Source organism: Convolutriloba macropyga, chromosome 8 (genome assembly GCF_964194025.1).
Source record: "Convolutriloba macropyga chromosome 8, txConMacr16.3, whole genome shotgun sequence".
Lineage (NCBI taxonomy): Eukaryota > Metazoa > Xenacoelomorpha > Acoela > Convolutidae > Convolutriloba > Convolutriloba macropyga.
Window position 1 is genome coordinate 15,292,939 of NC_134475.1, and position 23,557 is coordinate 15,316,495.

A 23,557-nucleotide genomic window follows, 5' to 3' on the forward strand; every position below is an offset into this window, starting at 1 on the left:
TGAATACTATCAAAAATTGCTAAAACTCGAATCATTAAAAAGTTGATAAACATTCCATTAACACCAGAAGCTAGGTAGCCGCCTATTATGAAACATCTGAGGAGGTCCCTGGGGCCTAAAAAATTTAAAAAATAGAAAATAATCAAAAACTTAAAAAAATTGCAAATATTTTTAAACAAAAACTGCTTAAATTCGTGATATCAATACCTATCACAACATTCCACTACATCGAAACTACGCAGTAACCTATTATTAAACTCTTGAGGAGGTTCCGTGGCCCATTACGATACAAAAGCCTTAAAAATGACGAAAATAATTAAAAAAAACATCCAAGTTTTATCAAAAATGGCTAAAATTTGCGATTTTAAGAATTGAAAATTATTCCAAGTCAAATAAAATTTGTTTAAGTAAATCATTGTCAAACCGTTAAGGAGGTTTTCTGGACCCTGAATCGGGAAAAACTTGAATAATGATAATAAATAAGAAAACAATGGCAAGTTTTGTCAAATAAATTCAAATATTCATGATGTTAATGCACTCCAAGCGCTACCCTTTTATACCGTTTTTGAGGACGATAAGTCAAATGGATTAGACGAAAAATCGGTCAAGCGAAAAATTGCAAAAAAAGACCACAGGATTAATACCATAACCGACAAACGTCGAGCGAATGGCTCTCAAACGACCGGCGAGCGCTTGGCTCTGTCAGTAGCTAGCCAAGGTTAAGTGAGGCTAGTTTAAGCTTAATTGAAGGGTCGAAGGGGCGTGAGGCGAGCGCAGCGGGGGGGGGGGGGGGGTAGTGCAACAGTGGGGGGGGGGCAACGGTGGTAGGGGATCCTTGGGGTGCACGGGGCCCTTACGGCTTGAACTATGTGCAGGGGTGGGTATGGGGGGGGGCGAAGAGGTGAGCTAATGTGTGGGCGTCAACCACGAAGAACCGCCCTTCACAACATAGGTATAAGTCTCCAGAACAGTTTCTGAGAATCTCATACTTTGAGACTAGTGAGCGAAAGGCTCTAAATGCCCGCTGGGCGCTACCTGTTTATCCCATTTTTGAGGACGAAAAGTAAAATGGGTCAGACGAAAACTCGGTCCAGCGAAAAATCGCATGAAGAAGACCAGCAGGACTAATATAATTGTAACAAACTTTGTTTGAGAGCAATTATTGAGCTTTTATAACCTAATGCACTATGACTTAATTGCCAGGCTTTATCTGCTATTTTGACCGTATTCACTACAATGCGTAATTCAATGCGCGAAAGAATTTAAAATCCATTCAGTTGCAACTGAGAGAGCTAAGTCACGTGTCAAACGTCAAAATTATGGGGGGGGGGGGGGGGGGGGGTAAACGAGGGGGGGGGGGTGCAACCTCTAAGAACCGCCTTCACACCATAAGTTCAAGTATCCAAAACAGTTTCTGTAAATCTTATACTTTGAGACTAGTGAGCTGGAAGGCTCCAAGAGAACCTAATGCCCTCTGGGTCAAGCGAGAATAATCAGTCAAGCAAAAAATTGCATTCAAAACAGTCCAACAGGATTATTATAATTGCTACACACTTAAAAAACAGATTTTATTGAAATACTGTTAAAATTCGTGATATTAAAATCTTCAGAACCATTTCATTGTCTCAAGAAGCTATATAGTATCCCTATTTCAAGTCTTAATTGTTTCACTGGCTCATAAAGATCCAAAATTTTGGAACATAACTATTTTCCGAAAAATTGAATACTATCAAAAGTTGCTCAAACTCGAATCATTAAAAAGTTGATAAACATTCCATTAACACCAGAAGCTAGGTAGCCGCCTATTATCAAACATCTGAGGAGGTCCCTGGGGCCTAAAAAATTTAAAAAATAGAAAATAATCAAAAACTTAAAAAAATTGCAAATATTTTTAAACAAAAACTGCTTAAATTCGTGTTATCAATACCTATCACAACATTCCACTACATCTAGAAACTACGCAGTAACCTATTATTAAACTCTTGAGGAGGTTCCGTGGCCCATTACGATACAAAAGCCTTAAAAATGACGAAAATAATTTAAAAAAAAACATCCAAGTTTTATCAAAAATGGCTAAAATTTGCGATTTTAAGAATTGAAAACTATTCCAAGTCAAATAAAATTTGTTTAAGTAAATTATTATCAAACCGTTAAGGAGGTTTTCTGGACCCTGGGTCGGGAAAAACTTGAATAATGATAATAAATAAGAAAAAAACGGCAAGTTTTGTCAAATAAATTCAAATATTCATGATGTTAAAATAAAGAAAATTATTCCATTACCACTAAAAACTATTCAGTAACCTATTATCGAAATCTAGAGGAGGTTCCGTGGCTCTTGAGGCCAGAAAAACTTTTAAAAAAATGGCAAAAAACTAAAAACTTGAGAAAAAGTTTTCAAAATTTGTGATACTAAACAGTTGAAACTTAATTAATGGCCGAAAAAAAATTCCAGAAACTTATTATCAAACCCTAACGGAGATTTTCCGGCCCGGGAGGCTGAAAAAAAACCTGAATAAAGACGATAAATGTCGAAAAAAATTGAAAAAAAGCAAGTCTATCAAAAAAATGCAAAAATTCGTGATGTTAAGAAGTCGAAAACCATTCCATTACTACTAGAAACTATGCAGTAACCTATTATCAAACCCTATATGAGGTTCCATGACACCTGGGGCCAAAAAAACTCGAACTACAAAAAATTTTCAAAAAGCTGTATAAAAATAGTGAGAATTAGTATAAAATTACGTGTTTTTGTTTGGATTACCAAAACATATAGCTCTTAAAAAGGTCAAAAAAATTTTTGTCTTGCAAAAGACCTTCATCAACTTTAACCAGCCTCAATTTTAGACTGGTCCAACAATAATTCGAAAAATGACGAGAAACACAAAAAATAGCAGCATTTTGGTCTCAAAAACTAAAAATGCACTTTTAACCCTAAATTACGGCCTTCCCAATAGCTTCACCACACTAAGCACTTGAAGGACTACTAAACGCTGCTAAGGGCCTCTGTTGGAACTTAATGTCCTCTAGGCGCTACCTGTTTATCCCAATTTTAAGGACGATAAGTCAAATGTGTCAGACGAAAAATTGGTCGAGCGACAAATTGCATGAAAAAGACCAACAGGACTAATAAAATTGCTGCAAACTTCGTTTGAGAGCAATTAATAATAGCTTAAAACTTGATTTGAGAGAAACTAAAAGGTAACGTTTTTTTTTCAAAAACACGGTTTGTAAACATTTTCTTTAGAAATTCCAAGGTAGGCCATAGATGGTGGCTTGAAAATGAATAATCATTTGTCACAGCTCTAAAAGAATCTTTCGTAGAATAATATATGTCTATATCCGCATTTAAAATGACACTTAGTTTTTTTCGGAAAAAAATAGATAACTATTGAACAGCTAGCGAAAATGCTTGTGAAATAAGTTACAAACAAAAGCTATACCCGATATTTTTCAAAAGTAGAATTGCCTCAATTTTGTTTTGTAGTTGGATTCTGGACACAGAGCTCTGAACCGATCGATACCCCGTTGAATGCCGCATATAGTTAGCAAAAGGAGCCGGGATATAGTTAATCATTTCCAAAATACCGCAACAAAAAAACTGCAGTAAACTGGTCTGTAATCATGTGGATCTTCCATGCAGCCCTCCCGAAACAAAGGCCACAATGTTTCAATTTTGGAGGAACTATTGTCAAATTTGGCGGATCGATATAATCATCGAAGAGAGTTGTGAGTGACATCATTAGTAAGCCCGTGCATCGTATAATATGGAGTTAAAAGATTTTTTGAATTCCGTTTTTTACAGGGTTATCGAGATTTTAAGTTCGGTGATTAGTAGACGGAATTCCGTTGTTTTTATTCACATTTGCCGTATTTTTCGACAATTTTTTTGCCAGCCAATTTTGCTAAAATTAGTTAAAATTGTTAACGGTAGTGTTATGGGTGTAATCCTCAAAGATCGAGGAGGGTTGCTGAATTGTTCGATCCGAATGTTTTGGCTAAATTTTAAGCTAAATTTTTCAAAATTCAGAATTTCGTCAAAAACGGGACCAAATATGCATTTTAGCCCAGTTTCTTTAAACTTATACGACGACACCTAAAAACTGCGTACGTATCCTTCTTAAGCTCAAGGAGAGAGCTAGTTATACTCTCGCTGGCATCAGGCGCTTCTGGGAATAACAATTTTGACAGTTTTTTGTTGCAAATAAACTCGATAATTATAATAAAAGCATTATTTATTTTTTGATATACTTAAAAATTTTGTCTAAAAAATGATGTATGCAACCTTTGGAACAGTTAAGTGTTTTCTCAGACGCGCAGAAATATCAGGGCTGATCTTGATTGCACCATGGCTCCTTAATATTTCGGCATTTGTTGTTTTTTCTGTTATTTACTGACACGAATATCAGGGCTCAAATATTGACAAATAATATTTACAAAAAAGAGACCCGAAGAACATATTATGGTTGCAGAGTTAAGCTCATGGTTTTTATGGCCTTGAGCAAAATTTCTCGTAAAATTTTATGGGACCTCTTATGTTCTGCTTTCAATTGTTATAATTTTTGTAGTCCAATGACTTAGTCTCCTCAATCAAAGATCTAATTGGCTCTTGTAAGCGGTATAAGTGATCCTAGACAATGCGTTCAGTTGTTATCTAATGTCTCTTATGACTATGAATATATTTATTTTAAGACAATGTCGGTGAATTTTCGAACTTTGCCACTATTTTATCTTAGTTCTCTGCACTCCTGGCGTAGTATTAGTAAAAACCGCCCAAAACACATTTCCCGCGAGTTTTAAATTAAAGTTTGAAACGGTTTTAAATTTAACTAATGGTTTCTTGGTTTCGATACGACGAGTTTTTAATTGATTCTTAATTATAATTGCACATTTTATAGGCTCATGTTGTTTCTTTGTCGAATTGTCACTTTATTGACAGCTCCAATTGAAAAAAATGCAGTGTTGAAAGAATGCTCAGCGTTGAAAAAGGGGCAGCTGAATATGTTAACACTTTTCGAAGAATAATTTACGTTTTATGGGCTGAGACAATTCTCATGATATGGTACGACAAATACCTGACAAAAATTGGTCTAAATTGCTTCCCCACCCAAGACGTTTGCTTCCCCAATGGGTTCTTCTTAGGAACCTAACGATTTCAACTAATTGTTTCTAGTTAATTGTTTTAAGGAATTTCAAAAGAATTTATAAGATTTCAACTGTCCTCTCTTTGCTCTCAATTTTCTCATTGTGTAACTCATCCTCTTTAGTACGAACTTTCGCCTATTTTTATTGATCCAGACAGTGATTTCTCTTTTGCTTAAATGTATGGACTGACGGCTTCGACGGTTTAATTTCATAAATTTTTCGAGTTTCCGATGCTGTTCAAATTTTCGGTTTCTTTTTATCATTTCTACGTAGTCCATTTATATGGAAGACCCTTTAATATTCAGATTATCAATAGAATATTTATAGTTCCTGCAGATAACATCCCATAATTAATCATAGTGCCTTCAAAACTGATGTCGTAAAATTGTTTGTCAGGCTTTGGCTTCTGCCTATATTTGTTATTTTGTATTCTTTCGCCTTGTTCTAACTGTTACAGGCGCAAAAAGTGTTGCAAAATAATCCACCCCTATTAATTGAAATCTTATATCTGTTATGACTGTTGAAAATATTTGTTTCAAAAACATATTTGGATTTTGCCGCATCACCAGTTTTTTTAACAATTTTTGGTCAATTTGTAGCTTAGTCTCTGTTAAGACAGGTCACAACCCTTTTCCAGTGAAACGTAATTTAGTCTTTTTAACGGTCCCAGTGTCAAATATTGGCACGAGATTTCATTAAAAAAATGTGAATTTTACTTATTTGTACATTTTATAGGATTGTTTTCTTTTAGTCATAACATCAATGATAGTTCCCCTTGGCTTTGACAATTTGCGCAATTGAACATTTTTAATGTTCTTAGTGACAAAATCGTGGTTTTAATGGCTTCACTTCCTTTTTCGCGCAAAGTTTGATTTTTTCAATTTTGCGGTCTTTTTTCCCTCTTTTTGTACTCTTATGACGTAAACTGGATAACGAGAGGTCTCAATTGCTATCTATGGATATAAATGAACATTATCGTGATTTCAGTTAATATCTAATGTTTTTAATCATTTTGTAATTTATTGTTTTTCATAATAGAAACTTTTGAAATTCGCCCCTTTTTGCTCTTTTTTTTATCAACCTGTTAACCAGTCGCATTGAAGATAGGTCCCATATCTTTTCTTATGAAGCAAAGGATGATTTGTTTTTTACGCTTTAATCTGATGCGAGTTATATTATACTTTTTTAAATAGACATCGAATTTTGGTCGAGATTAATGTTTGTTATTGGATTTTTATGATAGTCTTTTCTAGTAGTCCTATCAGCAATTTTCATCGGCCTTCTAAGGTGGCATTATTTTATTCCATTAGTGGTTTGTTGAACGATATGTATGTTTTTGACAGTTTTCTATCTCTTCCTCATTTGGTAGCCAATTACGCCAAGAATGTGGATGAGCTGGGTCGGAACATTATGTGCGAACGCACATTACCGAGCCTCCTTGTGTAATTTAGGTTAAAATTACATTGTTCCTGAACATTTCGTTTGCTTCGTCGTGAATTTTTAAATGCTTCAGCTTTCAGATCAGACTCAAAATCAGAAACTCGCCGAACCATCTAAAACTGAGAAAGAACAACTAAAATAAGATAAAAGTAGGTAGAACAGTTACTAACACCAATTAAAATTACAAGAAAACGATTAACTGCAGTTCCAACAACTCAAATCTGATGACAAACTGAGGACGTTGAATCAAGTTTTAAAATCAAACCTTTCACGCTGTGCAATAACAAAGCACTCGTCAACTCACTAATTTAACAACCAGTAGCTAATATAAGCAATGATGCGCATTGGCGGTAGTTTAATGATTACCAAAAAGCAGCTGACTAGCTTTCCACAAATTGCTCATAATATAATCGGACTGTTTCTGATCATTCAATCATCAGAAAAAGCATGAACTCTTAGAATGTACTTAACTTTTTGTATGAAAATCAAGCGCCAAAACGGGCCAACCACCCGTATGCTTGCACTCAACTCTATTGAGAGGAGTACCAGCTGAAGCACCCGTGAAAAATTTAACCGACTAATTTTGCACAAATTGCTCTCGAACAACCGAAAGGGTCGATTCTGTTGTAAACTACTTCAGTCCGTCGCGTGGGGGCGCTTGGGGGGAACCGGAGGAAATCAGGGTCTTGACCGGAGGAAATCAAATGAAGTTTTGAGGTTATTACACACAATTAAAATTTAAAAACATACCTGGCAGATTGCCGGAAAATAGCCGCCGTTGATTCCAATAAGCATGATTGGGATTGAAAGAAAAGATATTGAAAAAAAAATATTTTTGAACAAAAACGTTTTTTAAGTCATTAGAGAGAGGTAACTAATAGAGAGAGGTAACTAATTAGAGAGGTAACACATTAGAGAGAGGTAACTAATACTTATAGGAACGACGTTCAAATAGCGGGCATCTAAAATTGGGCTTTATGGGTTTATCCCGTTTCTATTTCTGACTTCAATTTTTATACTGACTCTGTTCATTTTGAATTGCTTTGCTGAGCAACTGATGTTCAAAATCACTTTTAGCAGAATGTGAGAAGAGAGAAACTAGCCTAGAGAAGTCAAAAAGATTTCACGCAAAATGTTGAAAAAGCGGCAAAATGAGGTAAAGCGAAACATTTTTTTGTTTGACGAAGTAAAAAAAAACATAGCAGGACAAGTCCTGACGTACAATTCAAAGAACTTTCATTGACTAAACAGAAAACTAGATCTAGAACGGACTATGAATTGATTGGGAAAACCATTTAGAAAAAAATCCGATCCAAAAAATTGAAAAAAACTGTAAAAATCAAAGTGAAATTGCCGCATGTGAACAAAAAACCACTAGCGAGAAATTAATTTTTGTTCAAACACCGTTTTCTCACTCTACTTTAAATTTAGAGCGAAAAAATGTCACACCGCAAAACCACTCGCTTTTTCGCTCCACTTCCTGTTTCGGCGTTACCAAAATCACTACTCCAATTTGACTTCAAAAATCATGAAAATGTGTGAACAGATGTTTAAAAAAGACAGCGCCCCAATACAATTCAAATTCTTTGAATTGTAAAAAAATAGGAGCGCTATAACAGCCGGCTGAGAAAATGAGGGCGGCTATTAACCAAGAAAAACAATTTTGGCGCACTTTCCATAAAACTCGCAGTAGTAAACTGCCGCCAATTGAGTTCATCCGCTTAAATTTGCGTATATAAGCAATTTGAATACCGCAAAGTCGAGAATACCGCAAAGTAAAAGTCGCTCGATAAGTCAAAAACGATCAAACAATAATTTTACATAAGAGACACGACTACAATATGCTTCATACTTCGTTCCAGAGCTGTTAAACAAAACACCTTATGGAGGATTCCAAGAATGTTTTTATTGGAATGCAAAAAAAACTATAAAACTTTATTTATTTGCTACAAAAATCATGGCAACACTAAAATAGCAGAAATCACAAGTGCTAAAAGGTTGCGGGAGAGCAACCTCATGTAAATTGTTCAGCATAAGGTAAGTTGGACATTGCTTCACAAGCTCTACTTGTTCAACGTATACTTGGCTAGAGAAAATTAATCCTCGAGGAACACGAAAGAACAAGTGAACAGGTCATAAGAGATATCAAGATCGAGCGCTTAACCCAGTTGCCATAATTGTTACCACTCAAATATTGCTTGTATGAGATGCTTTCACGAATCCAGTACTGAACTATTTTCACAGCAGTTGCACTCGCTTAGACTCACTAACAAGAAGTGGTCACCATTTTCAAGTTGTGAGTGGAACTAACAACTAAACTCATTACGGTGCTTTATAGATCACTGAACAAAGTAGAACGAATAGCTTCGCAGATCTCACGAAGATAGCAAAACAAACGCACCAAAAAGAAACTTCAAATGCTGAGATAGATGTTATATTTTGACTAAGAATAAGTTTAACTTATTGCTGCTTCAAATGACCTTCAACTAGAGTGACAAACACTCACTTGACCTTAGCTCTTTGAATTAAAGTAAAGCAAAGTCAATTTCTGAGCGAGGAAGTCATTTTTGAGCCTGAGCTAAGACACGTGTGAAAAAAATCTAATTACGCCAATCAATAAAGTCTTTCAACTAAGATTGTAAAATGACGTCACGATCGCATTTAGTTGAAATTGCATGAACGAAAGAGCAAAAAAGCAGATTTGAAGGAATTGTGATGTGATATGGTTGCAAAAAAACCTTGACGAAATAAAACAAAAACCAAGAGAAGGTCAATATAGCAATCACGTTGCGGCCAATAAAAAAATTGACAAAACCAGATATTTACTTGCAAGAAAATCAATTAACATTAAACGTTGATGAGACAGAATTACTTTCTTTTACGAGCAAAAATTAACCAATGGTGGATAATTGATCCAAAAACAAAGTTAAGAGCTGTTCGCAACAGCCAATATCTAGAAATTCATCTGGATTCCAAATTCAATTTTGGAACTAAATTGGACATTGTCCGGCATACTACGGCCGTAGTTATTCACTCTTATACCCTGTAAGCTCTCACGTCACTATAGAGACGAAGTTGAAAGCATTCAAATCAATCGTTCTTTCATCTTTCATTCAACGGAAATTTTTAGAAACTTTTTTGGCTTAACATTTACAGCGTATAAATCGACAAATAATCAGGACTTAAGAGTTTGCTATATGCGCATAATATTTGATGTTTTGCTGTTATCACTCATTACAAAGTTCAGTTTAATCAAGCTTTATACAGTTTTAACACACTGGCGATCATCAGTAACTTTTAAAAAGTGCAGGCCGCTTATAAATTAAATGGAACAGAAGAACAAAAACTTTGTGACAAATCGCTTTTATTGTGACGACAAATCGCTCTTTCCGAAGAGCTCAAAAATGAAATAAACTACCACGCCACAAGATCAACGGGTTCGAAAAGAAAACGTAGCCAGCAAATTGCCGGAATATAGCAACCATTGACGCGCTTGATGCAAATAGGGATTGAAACAAAAAGAAAACATAGCCGGCATATTGTCGGAAAATAGCCGCTTGAGGCCTTCCAAGAATTGAAACAACTGAAGAAATAAGATAGACGACAGATTGACCATCAGTCCTTTAATAGACCACTAGACTTTTGGTTAGATTCGGACTGTCATTTGGAGACAAAATTGGGTCTGTATGAGAAAAATACGCTTTATAAAGAAAAAGCCCTAATGGAGCTTTTTCGAAATCAATCTTCGAAATAAAAAAAACTGAAGACTCTAATACTCATGAGTTAGGGCATATACTTTTGGCACTACATAGAGGCATACTATTGACCTTTAATTAGTAAATATTCATAAAATTGAAAGTTCATTAAGCGAGTTCAGAAGTCATTTTTTGAGTGGGGAAAGTTATGCATTTGACATAAAAGCAGAACATGACGTCAAGCACACAAATTTCAACTGCAAAGCAGTAGAGATCATTGATATTGAAAAAGTCAATTCCAAGAAGTCAGGTCTCACGAACCATCGATGGAGACAACCAATTAAAAAACCAACCATGCTGTCCCCAATAATAGCCCCTATAGCTTCGGGGCTATTAAAAAGATAGAAAATGACTGAATTCTTTTCTAATTTTTTTCAGTAACAAAAAGTAATCTAATTTGGCGTGCAGTTTGTTAGATTCTAAAACTATACTTAATTCAGCTTCTAAACTGAAGTCTGTTCAGCCTAATAACAGTGTCAGCTATTAATCACTCTATTGAACTTTGATAAACTAATGCTCTATGACTTAATGACCGGGCTTTTGTTGGTGTATCCCGTCTCTTTTGATTTCACTCTTTTGAATTTGACCATATTCACTAAATTAAATTCAATGCACGAAAAAAATTAAAATCCATTCAGCTGAAACAGTGAGTTAGTTTAAAGTCAAGCGTGAAAATGGTGACTTATGTAAAACGAATACGTGATCAAAAGGTAAAGCAAATTTAAAAAAAGCAGAGCGCGTAAATAATAGCCGTTGAGAGGCTGAAGGCGGCTATTAATTATAAAAACATCCTGCAGATTGCCGGAAAGCCGCTTTTGATTCCCCTAACCACTGTTGGGTTTGAAAAAAAAAGACAAAAAATATCGAAAAATAAAGATTTTTGTAGGAAAACCCTTTTGAAGTGCGAACCATTTTGATGTCATTTTGTAGTTGAAAACACTCTTGTTTCATAGTGAGACAACACATGAGCTATTAACAATAACAATAAGCTTTACAGATGGTAGCGAAGACATAAGAAAGTTTGAGCAACAGGCATCTGAAATTTGGATTAATGGGTTTATTTTTTTCTGATTTCGTTTTTTGGTACTGCCTCTGTTCGTTTCGAATTGCTTTGCTGCGCAATTGCTGTCTAAAATAACTTTGAGCAGAGTTACCGAAGAGCGAAACTAGCCTAGAGAAGTCAAAAAGATTTCAAGCAAAATGTTGATCAATCAGAACTAAGGTAAAGCATTAATTTTAGTTCGAAGAAGCGAAAAAAGCATAGGACACGCCCTAACGTACATTTCAAAGAATTTTCAATAAATACACAAAACATCCAGCAAATTGCGGGAAAATAGCCACCGTTGATTCCCATAACCAAAACTGTGATTGAAGAAGAGAAAAAACTATTGAAAAAAATGATTTTTGTACACAAACAATTTTGAAGTGCGAACTATTTTGATGTCATTTGGAGCTGAAAATACTACTCTTTCGTAGTGAGACGACACAGGGGCTAGTAAATAGCAATAAGCAATAGAGATGGTAAATCAGAACAAAGTTCGAATAACGGGCATCCAAAATTGGGCTTTATGGGTTTAAAACCGGTTTCTATTTCTGATTTCGCATTCTGCTACTGACTCTGAGCTGCTTTGCTGAGCAACTGCTGTCTAAAAACTTTTATCAGAATGAGAGAAGAGTGACACTAGCCTAGAGAAGTCAAAAAGATTTCACGCAAAATGTTGAACAAGCTGTGAACAAAAGTAAACCAAAAAAAAATTATTGGAAGTAAAAAATTGGAGCGCAACAATAGCCGGCTAAGAAGCTTAGCCGGTTACTGAAAACTAGACCTAGAACGGACTATGAATGAATTGGGAAAACCATTTAGAAAAAAATCAGATCCAAAAAATCGAAAAATCAGTAAAAGTCAAAGTGAAATTGCCGCATGTCAACAAAAAAACCACTAGCGAGAAAGCGAAATTTTGTTCAAACACCGTTTTCTCAATCTACTTAAAAATTAGAGCAACGAAATTTCACGCCACAAAACCACTCGATTTTTCGCTCCACTTCCTGTTTCGGCGTGACCAAAACCACAACAGCAATTTGACTTCAAAAATCATGACAATGTGTGAACAGATCTTAAAAAAGAAGACAGCGCCCCAATACAATTCAAATTCTTTGAATTGTAAAAAAAATAGGAGCTGAGAAGCTGAGGCGGCTATTAAGCATAGATTGAGAGAATTTTCGATAAAAACAGCATAAAGAATTCCATTGAACTAAAAGTGGGGACACTCATTTTTTCGAACAGCCAAATATGAAGTTTCCTTACATTTTGTCAAATGATACTAACTGATTTCAGTGATATGGATTTACATGTAAATGTTTAACCTTCGGTTATAGTCGTGAAACTTACATGTTTGAATGGGAAACTTTTATTACTTATATTCAATAGATTAGGCTTAATGGAGCAAAATTTATTAAAATAAGCAAATACATACCGAAAGTAAGTTCATCAGGAGCAATTAGGACTGCATTCTGCGCAAGAAGTCCGCCATTGTCGACACCTTTCGTCGTTTCTTCTTCGTTGTTACTCCCTGCTAGTAATGCGGAAGAGCTGGAAGCATCGATAGTCAAGGGTTCTCTCAAGATAGGACCCACTGGTTTGGTCAGTTTGAAGGCCGAGAGGCTTCTGTCTGAGGCGAAATAGTCCACCAGGAGTTCTAGAGAGGGGAAGTATGGACTGTCGTCTATTGCGTACATCTCAACTTCCTAGAACACACAGAATGACAGAGGCGCTTATTTTTAGAGCACAATGGGACTTTGTCAACAACACCCACCAGCACAAACAACCGATCAAGATCGGCCGAATTGCTCTCAAACGAGAGGCAATTTTCAATAATGCCTTCCTTTAGCCGGGATGGGTATGATGTCACTTTTGGGATTGAAATGATGGTATTAGAGCTCATTATACACCACTGCACAGATCTAAAATGAAATCAATTTTGCTCAACTTTTGGTAGTATATTGAAGGTAATTAAGTTGCAGGCTTAAATTCTGAATGAGAGCACTTTATATCACGAAAAGTCAAGAGGAAAAGTCACTCAAAAGTCTCGATCAAGCATAAAAAAGGCCATCAGGACTAATATAATTAATCCGAAACTTCGTTTACAACTCCGGTATTTGAGAAACAGGAAAAATAATTCCTTCCAACAATTCAATGAAAACGAGTTCTACTACAGATTGTGTTATCAGAATCCCTTGAAAAGTAACATTACTTTGACGAAACATGCGCCGTACAAAAATCGCATAAAAAGTAAACAGCTCTATAACATAGCCAGCAGATTGCCGGAAAATAGCCGCCATAGACGCTTGTGGCCTACAATGAATTGAAACAACTAAATAAATAAGATTGACAGATCGACCACCAGCTTTTAAATAGACCACTAGACTTTTTGGGTTAAATTCGGATTGTCACTTTTATGAGACACATTTGCTCTACAAGAAAAAGCCCTAATGGAGCTTTTTCAAAATTAATATTCGGTATTAAAACTCAAGATTGTATTACTCAGGAATTAGGGCATATAAGTTTGGCACTACTTAGATGCACACTATTGACCTTTAATTAGTAAATGTTCATAAAAATTAAAGTTCCATAAGTGAGTTCAGAAGTCATTTTTTGAAGTGAGTAACGCAATTTACATTAAAGCAGAAATGACGTCACGAACACAAATTTTAGCTGCAAAGCAGTAGAAGTCACTGCAGTCATTGAAAACGTCAATTGCAAGAAGTCAGGGTAGGACCAAACAAAAATCTGTTAGACGAAGTAAGAAAACATAGCAGGACAAGTCCTGAAATACAATTCAAAGAATTGAATGAACAACTTAGAAGTATGCTACTTGACCAGCACGTCAACACAGCTGGCCAGCCAAAACACAAATAAAATCATCTCAAAAAGGTGAGAAACTAAAACAATCTAAACAAAAAAATAATCATTGCTAAAACTCTTAAGCTTTTACCTCTAAGGCAAAATTTGATCCCTTTAAGAATAACTGTTTCAAAAATCTGTTTTACTGTTTTCGTTTCTGAAATCGGTCCATTATTATATCTGCAAGACCTGAAAAAATTCATTGGCCCTTGACAAACGATTAACTTGAAAATGACCGAAAATTTTTAAAAAAATCAATTGCTAACTTTAATGAAATTTTGCAAAAAATTGTAATATTAATATCTTGAGAATCATTTCTGTGTCTTTCGAGGCTATCCAGCAACCCAATTCCAAGCCTTAAAAAATTCATTGGCTCAAAGATCGATAGGCAATAATTCTTAGAAAAAAATTAGAAACTGAATAAAAGACGAATGATTTGAAAGAAAAAATGAAAATTGCAAATTTTACCTAAAAAATTCTAAAATTCGAAAGATTTAATTGTCGAAAAACAAAACAGCTGAAACTAACAACCATGCAGTAACTTTCTATCAGACCGTGGAATAGGTTTACTGGCACTTGGGAATGAACAAATATCAAAAATTGACAAAAAAAACTTTAGGAAACCTTAAAATATTGCAGATTTTATCGAAAAAATGCTGAAATTCGAGACATTAAAATGTTGAAGATCAATCCATCGTTACTAGAAACTATGCATTGCCCTCTTATCAAATAAATGATATTCCCTGGCCCCTGAAGCAGGAAAAACTCAAAAATGACAAACATTTTCGAAAAACTTGAAAACAATAGCAAAAATTAGTATCAGTTTGCGTGTTTGCAGTACCAAAACATATAGCTCATAAATTGGTCAAAACAATTAAATTTGTCTCGCAAAAGACCTTAAACTCAATCGAAGACTAATCAAACAAGAAACTCAAAAAATCACAAAAAAACATGAAATTGCACCTGCACCATTTTGAGCCCAAAACTCCTAAAAATGACCTTTTAACCTTAAATTAAGGCCATCCCAGCAGCTGCACCACTCTAAGCACTTGAAGGACTACTAAAGCCCACTTTGTGTCTCTAATGAAACTTATTGCCCGCTGGGCTTTACTTGTATATCCCGCTTTGAAATATCAAAGTCAATGAAAAATGTGTGAACACATCTTAAAAAAAACACAGCGCCCCAATACAATTCAAATTCTTTGAATTGTAAAAAAATTAGGAGCGCTATAATAGCCGCCTGGAATTGCTGACGCGGCTATCAAAAATAGTTACATATTATCTTTGAGAGCAATTAAAATTACGATTAATAAATTTTATCCGAAAATAGCACATGCTACTCAGACTTACTAAAGTGTTGAAATAATCCATTATTTACACTTGCAAATTTTCTGTTCTTTTTCATCCAAAACAGAAGCCTATATTTTAGAATTTTATTACAAGATTTCAGCTTCAGAAACGTCTCACCAGGTACCCTTGCCAGGAACTGACCTTGTCTCCTATTTGGAAAAGGCGTTTCTGTATCTCATAGTTGAGGTGTCTGTTCTTGGAGATGAGAGAGAGAACGGGGCCCAGACACCTTTTACTCCCCCTCACCAGGAACAACCCGTCCTCGCCCCCGTGATCCTTCAGGATATCATGTGCTTGCTAAAAACAGAACACTTTCAATCCACGAAAACAATGAACTGCCACAATCTTTTCAGATGCAAATAACATTTTAAGCTGACTTTTTAACCAACTGTTACAACCTTGTTACTGTTACAAGAGTTGTATAACTTAGGTTACTCAATTTCTAATTAAAATAAGAAGTTCTAATACTTTATATAGAAATAGTTGCAAAAAAGGCATAACTTCTGAGTATAAAAGTACAACCGTTTTACCCAACTGAAGCTACTGTGCTTATCATGAGTTTTCTTCAACGACCCAATTTTCTTGGCACCATTGGAACACAGAGAACGGTACGCTTTCAAGAACAGCATCTCTTGTATTTAAAACAATTATGGAGATTGACCGAGAATTTGGTTTATTCGAAACCGTCAAAGATTTAAAAGATCTCTTCAAACTTATCAGTTTCAAGATCAAGCATTTTTCAAACTCAGAAGCAAAGTCCATTGGTGTACACCATCCGTAAAAATGCAGCATTAAAAAGAGGTAAAATGCATCTTACTTAACCGATCAGCTTTGGAATCTTGTTTACTAACAGATCTAGGAAAAAAAATATCTCCAGTTTCAAATGGTTTCTGGTACAAAAGATTGTAATTATCATCAAAACAACAGCTGTAGCGCCCATTTTCTCAACTCAAATCGGTATATTTTATCTCCCTTAATTAGGTTAAATTTGAAGATCAAAACTTCAATATCAATCAGCAGGTCTCGTATTGACGCAAGCTTTAAAACAGAAGAGGGGTCACATTCAACCCATTGCTGCTCGTTGAGTTCTCTACGGAATCATTATTACAGCGCTAGTTGCGAAGACAGCGTGATTGCTGACTTTTTCCAGCCTAGCATAATCAAAGTAAATAAATTTCTGCTTCAAATATTTTTCACTTGATATATCTTGCTTAAAACATACACGTGCACGTTATAAGATGCCTAAAGTCGACAGTGACAGAGGTTATTACACAGACCCAGCATATAAACATAACAGTCAGATTGCCGGAAAATTGCCGCCGTTGACGCACTTGTTGCACATCGTGATTGAAACAGAAAAAGAAGAGACAACTTGACTGAAATTTATCCGTTTTTTTCAGAGTCAAAAAAGTGTTCTAATTGGGCGTGCAGTTTCGCTTGGATTCTAAAACTATACTTAATTCAGCTTCTAAACTAATTCAACTTCTAAATAAAGCTAATAAGCTTAATACCAATGTCAGCTAGCAAACTCTAATGCACTTTGATAACAAAATTCTCAATGAATTAATGACCGGGCTTTATCCCGTCTCTTTTGATTTCGCTCCTTTGACTTTGACCGTATTCACTATATTGCGTAACTCAATCCATGAAAAATTGAAAATCCATTCAGTTGAACAGTGAGTGAAGTAAATCTGAAGTCAAACGTGAAAATCGTGACTTAAGTAAAACGAAGAACGTGATCAAAAGTTCAAGCGAATTAAACAAACACAGCATGACAAGTCCTGGCATACAATTCGGAAAATTGACAAAACAAAAACTGGACCTGGAACGGACTATAAGTAAATTGGGAAAACCATTTCCAAAAAAAAAACAGATCAAAAAAATTTCTAAACAAACTGAAGTGAAAATGCCTCATGTGAACAGAAACCACAAACGAGAAAGAAATCTGGTTCAAACAAAAAACTAGTCGTGGAATGAACTCTGAATAAAGTGAGAAAACAATTAAGAAACCCGATCCAAAAAATTGAAAAAAACAGTAAAAATCAGAGTGAAATTGCCGCATGTGAACAAAAAACCACTAGCGAGAAAGCGAATTTTTGTTCAAACACCGTTTTCTCACTCTACTTTAAATGTAGAGCAAAAAATTCCACGCCGCAAAACCACTCGCTTTTTCGCTCCACTTCCTGTTTCGGCGTTACCAAAATCACTACTCCAATTTGACTTCAAAAATCGTGAAAATGTGTGAACAGATCTTAAAAAAAAGACAGCGCCCCAATACAATTCAAATTCTTTGAATTGTAAAAACCAAGAGCACCGCAATATAACTCCGCTCAGCTTACAGCTTCGCAGCTATAAAAACGAAATCCTGGACGCTGCACTTTTTAAGCATGACGATGACAACACTACCATAAACATTGTAAGTAATACTTTAATACTTTATCAATATAAAAATTACAATCAAAAACAAGCCGAGTGCCTGCATCCTGATAAATATCGCAAAAACATGTTATTGGGTCCCATTTACCAATTTGTACGTGCTCCTCACTTCAGCTGGCAGATAGCATCTGCCTAGCTCATTTCGAAAGCCATTAAACACGAAACGGGTCGTAAAACTTATTTGCAGAGAGAGTTAATTGCAGAGTATTTGAAGAGTTAAAAGTCTTATTTGCAGAGAAATGTCAATGTATTTCAAGGCTTCATTTTTTCTATGTGAAGAATGTGTTCAGACTTGATTTTTTTGACGTGAAGTGTGTTTAAAGACTTGATATTTACCATGCGACAGACTAATCAGAATTTTATAAACTAGGAATTTTGTAATGAAAAGTCTGAAATATGACATGATCAGAGTTGTGGTCAGAGTAAAATTGAAGAACTGGAAATTCATGATTCAGCACTGCGATGCTCTGAGAATCAGGTCCGGGTATATAAATAGTCAGAAGCTGACTTCGTCATTATAAAACCAGCAAGTTCCGTGTTTTAAGCAAGGTTACTGCAGAAGTCACTTCGAAATTCAACCAGAGTAACGTAACCTATACTTCATCCGCTGCAACTCGAAAAATCACTGCATTATTTTTATTATCTGAACTTCATTTCATAGCATTTGTGAACAGCACACCACTTCAAAAAATTCAGTAGACATGTATAATCATGAGGTGGAAGACAAATTCCATAACTGATTTTTATATTTCAAAACCAATTGACAAATGGTGATAACTTCAGGGTCAACAAAGACATCTACTAAATCTATTTTCCTGTCCAATAGGCTGCAGAAGCAAAAAAAAGTCACGCTCCCAGTGGATTCTACTGACTTTTCGGTGAATTAAAAGAAGTGTTACATTATAAAATATGAATTGTGAGGTGAAGTCGAAATCAGTACTGGAGGAGTAGATTAGATAGTTTTTTTTAATCAAGCACCATTAAATTCAAAGCACGAAAGTTTTATTCAACTGTTTTCTTGACTTTTTACTGAGAAAATGGAAGATTGACGCTACTCCGTATTGCTTTTTTGGTCGGTGGTTTATAGACAACTAGAGAAATCATTTCATTGCTTAATTCGCTGATTAATGTCGAACTTCGTTTCAACTAGTCCTCGCCTCTTCTCAACTTTGTCCGGTTGAGAGTAGTTCATACACTTTTACTTGAATCGATCTACTTGACCAATTACCTTTGAGTAATTATACTCTCTTGTACCAATAGGTTTGGCGAAACTGAACATTATTATCAAGGTTACTTTGTAACCTATTTAAACTAACGTATCGCGACAACTCTGGATGAAGAAACTGAGGTAAAAGAAACTTTGGTCTCTGAAACTTGTGACTGATCACATAGTCCACAATCTCCGAGTGGCACCTCTCATTTGCCACTTCGAGGGGCGTCTTCCGATCACAGTCGACTGCGAATAAAGCTGCTCCACTTTGGACCAGCCACTTAAACATTGAACAAAGTTAGCTCCGAGAAGAAATTCTAAAGCTTGCCTCAGAGAAACCGGATGGTGCCAGATCTGGCATCTCTCACCCCCCCCCCCCATCTAAAAATTTAATTTCTTGTTTAGTTAGCCATAAAGTTTACAGTTGAATTGAGAACATAACAGGTAAGAAGTTTACTTATATTGGCGTTAAAATAAGATCAACAGATCATTTTGAAGGACCATTGGCAAACGTGACAGAACAGGGAAGCACTAATTCCGTTGCAATCAATTAGTGCAAGCAAAAAAACAGCAATGATGAAACATAACCGACTAACGTCGGAAGAATTGCTCTCAAACTACTAGTGCTCAAATCTATTACAGCCTGCTTCACTCGGGGGACAAAATTCACAAAGGGGGCTTCAAATGACGTCATTAGATGTTATTATATACCACTATAACCGCAAAAAAAAGTGAAAAATAAAACAATTTTGGAGCACTTTTCAGTTGACTCTTAGTAGTGGACTGCTTTTACTTGAGTTCAGCCGCCGACACATGTGAAGGAAAAAAAGAGCATGCAAAACCAAAACGCCGAGGGCGTTAAGGTCATTCGAGAAGTCAAAATGATCAAGCGAAAAACATAGCCATTTTAAAATATTCAACAAATTAAATCCCTTCAGTCTATTTTACACACAAGATCAACGGCAAAACCCGACCAAGATCAACCCTGGTTTTGCCCAGATCTTACTCGTCATCTAAATGTATTTGAAAGAGACGGAGTGCTCCAAAGAAATGAACAATACAATGTAAAGCTGCGGCAAATATGCAAGCCATTCCATGAAATCCCAAAAAGGGAATCCATTTTGTTTATTGTACTCATAAGCTCACAAGCAAAAACAAATCATCAAGGTCTTAATACTTGCTGGATTCGCCCAGCTCTTAGTTCAAATTAGAATTCATCCAACTAATGTAGTGAGCTTAAAGGAATCAACAAGAACATCAGAACTCTCGTCTCAGAAGGATTGCCATCATATATGGCGTTTCAGCAGCTCTTACTCTCCATCTAAATATCATAGTAAAAACTAAGCTACAAAAAAGTGAGCTCAAAAATTGCTGCAATCATAACCAGAATAAAACATGGTTGAAAAGTTGAAACTGGCGAGGTTATCAATAACAACTGTTGTCAGAGCTGGAACTTAAAAACAACAAGAAGAACGATAAATTATTTAAAAAACAACAAAAAGTGATAACAAGAATGTAGCCCAATTCAAGAAAAAATGGAATAAAACCCTTTAGTTTATTGGACCCTTAAGCTGAGCTCCTTCTCCGTCATTTAGAAAGCATTTGTGAAAACTGAAAATAACAAAGAAAAAAGAGGCGCTACACAAACGCATGACTTTGATGGTTTGACCACCAGCTCTTACTTGTCATCTCAAACTCATATGAGAAAACTGAAACTATGAAAGAACCTTTTATGAAAGAAAAAACAAGATGTCTAACTTCGGCAAAAAATGCGAGCCATTTATTCAAAAGAAAAATAAAGTTAACCCAAAAAGTTCGCTTATTGTACACTTAATCTCATCCGCTAAAGCAAATACAGATTTTATTCAATCCCAAGTTTTTTTTAGCTCTTAAACATACAATGGAATCTGAAGCTCATGCAAATGTTCAAGTAATTTCAATTAAAAAAAAGCTAATTAGTGTACAGAATTCAACCTCATTGAGAAACTGAAATCAGCACTATTTTCAGCCTTGCTGGTTTGCATCAGCACTTACTCGTCATCTAAACAAAAAAACTAAAAAAGAGACCACTTCAATAGCAATACAGTGTTAAGTTCTGACAATTATGCAAGCCATTTCATGAAATCAAGAAAGGCAATCCATATTGTTTATTTAAACCATAATAAGCTCACCAAAAAAAAACAAAGTCAACAAAATTTTTATCATGGCTGAGTCCAACCAGCTCCTACTCGTCATCTCAGGATCATACGACAAACTGTATACAGACTGTAAAACAGACTATTCACATGAAAAGATTAAGGAAGAGTGATACTTGAACAAAAATATCCATTTCATATGAAAATTAAATTAAAACCGTTAAGAATATTGGAACTCTTAAAGCGATAACAAACCAGCGAATTTTTCATCACTGTTGGGTTCACCCAGCTGTTATTCGTAATCTAAACAAGTTAAGTGAAAACTGAAAACTAAGAGTCGGATAGCCTTTTCATAAAAAGAAACAACAAAATCTGACGCATCGGCAAGATGCAAGCCATGTTTGAAATAAAAGTACTTGAAATCCACTTAGTCAATTGATCTCATAAGCACTTAAAAACAAAATCAGCAAGGTGTAAATGGTTGCTGGGTTTAATCATCACTTCCTCGTCATCTAAACGTCATATGAGAAGAATGAAAGAGACTTTTTTTTTTAAAGAAACAACCAACAATCCAAATTTGGCAAAAACAAATGCAAGCAATTTCATCAGATGAAAAAAGCTAATTTGTTTACTGAACCTATAACTTCACTAGGAAATTAAAATCAGCAAGATGAGACTTCAAAGAAAAACAATACAATATAAATCTCTGACAATTATGCTATCCATTTCTTGAAATCAAAAAGCCAATCCATTTTGTTTATTGAAACCATAAGCTCACCAAAACAAAGTCAGCAAAACTTGAATCAGGGCTGGTTTCAACCGGCACTTACTAGTCATCTTAACATCATATAAAAGTGTATTCAAAAGAGACTATTGATATGAAAGAAAAAAGTGATTACTTGAACAAGAAGCGATCCATTTCATGTAAAAATATATTAAATCTGTTAAGTTTGAACTTTAAAGCTAAACAGCGAAATCAGATCAAGGATTTCACGATTGCGGCATTCGCGCAGCTCTTACTCATCTAAATATCATGTGAAAACTGAAAACTCAGTGAAAGATAGCCTTTTCAAAAACAAAACACAACAAGTGACTCATCGGCAAGGATGCAAGACACTTTGAAATAAAAGAAAATGACATTCACTTAATTTACTGGACTCATAGGCTCTTAACAAGCGAAATCAGCAAGGTGTTAATCGTTGCTGGGTTTGACCAGCTCTTTCTGGTGGTCTAAACCTCAAATGAAAAAATGAAGGTCAGACAAACATTTTATGGAAAAAACAACAAACACTTTTGTTTCAGCCAAAAAGCAAGCAATTTCATCAAATTAAAAATAAAGCTAAATAATTTACTGAACTCAACCTCACTATGAAAAAGAAATCAGCAAAACTTTCACCCTTCCTGGGTAGCACCATCTATTACTCGACATCTAAACAACAGAAAACTAAAAAGATACTACTTCAAAGAAAAACAATACAAGATAAAGCTCTGACAATTATGCAGGCCATTTCATGAAATCACAAAAAGCAATTCATTCTGTTTATTGAAGTGGCAAGCCCACCATAAAAAGTCAGCAAAGTCTTCATTATGGCTGGATTCGACAAGCACTTTCTCGTCATCTAAATAACATATGACAAAACTGCTCAAAAGACAGACTACTCATATGAGAGAAAAAAGTAAGTGATAGTTGAACAAAAAGCGATCCATTTCGTAACATGAAAATTATATTAAATCCGTTAAGATATATTGAACTATTATGCTCAACAGCGAAATTAAATCAGCAAGGTTTTCACCATTGCTGGTTTCTACGAGCTCTTACTCGTCATCTAAACATCATGTGAACACTGAAAACTACGAAGGAGATAGCCTTTTCATATACAAGAAACAACAAAATGTGACGCATGGGCAAAGATGAAAGCCAATTTGCAAAAGTAAATGAAATCCACTTGGTTCACTAAACTCATAAGCTCTTTAAAACCGAAATCAACGAGGGGATAATCGTTGCTGGGTTTGACCAGCTCTTTCTCATCTAAACCTCATATGAGAAAATAAAAGTATGACATACATTTTACGAAAGAAACAACAAACAATCAAACTTTGTCAAAAAAAATGCAAGCAACTTAATTTTATAAAAAAGAAACCTAGTCAGTTTAGTGAACTGAAAACCTTACTAAGAAATTAAAATCAT

At 35.2% G+C, this 23,557-nt stretch overlaps 1 protein-coding gene across 2 annotated transcripts in view; it reads right to left on the minus strand.

The window, feature by feature from the left end:
• LOC142344504 (tyrosine-protein kinase HTK16-like) overlaps positions 1-23,557 on the minus strand; it is a 102,960-nt gene that overhangs the window by 8,747 nt on the left and 70,656 nt on the right. For both annotated transcript variants that reach the window (XM_075396205.1, XM_075396203.1), the window contains 3 exons: positions 19,341-19,514; positions 15,730-15,885; positions 12,812-13,082 (listed from right to left, as the gene is read on the minus strand). In XM_075396205.1, the coding sequence (XP_075252320.1) occupies positions 12,812-13,082; positions 15,730-15,885; positions 19,341-19,514 (601 nt within the window). The remainder of the gene's footprint in view (positions 1-12,811; positions 13,083-15,729; positions 15,886-19,340; positions 19,515-23,557) is intronic.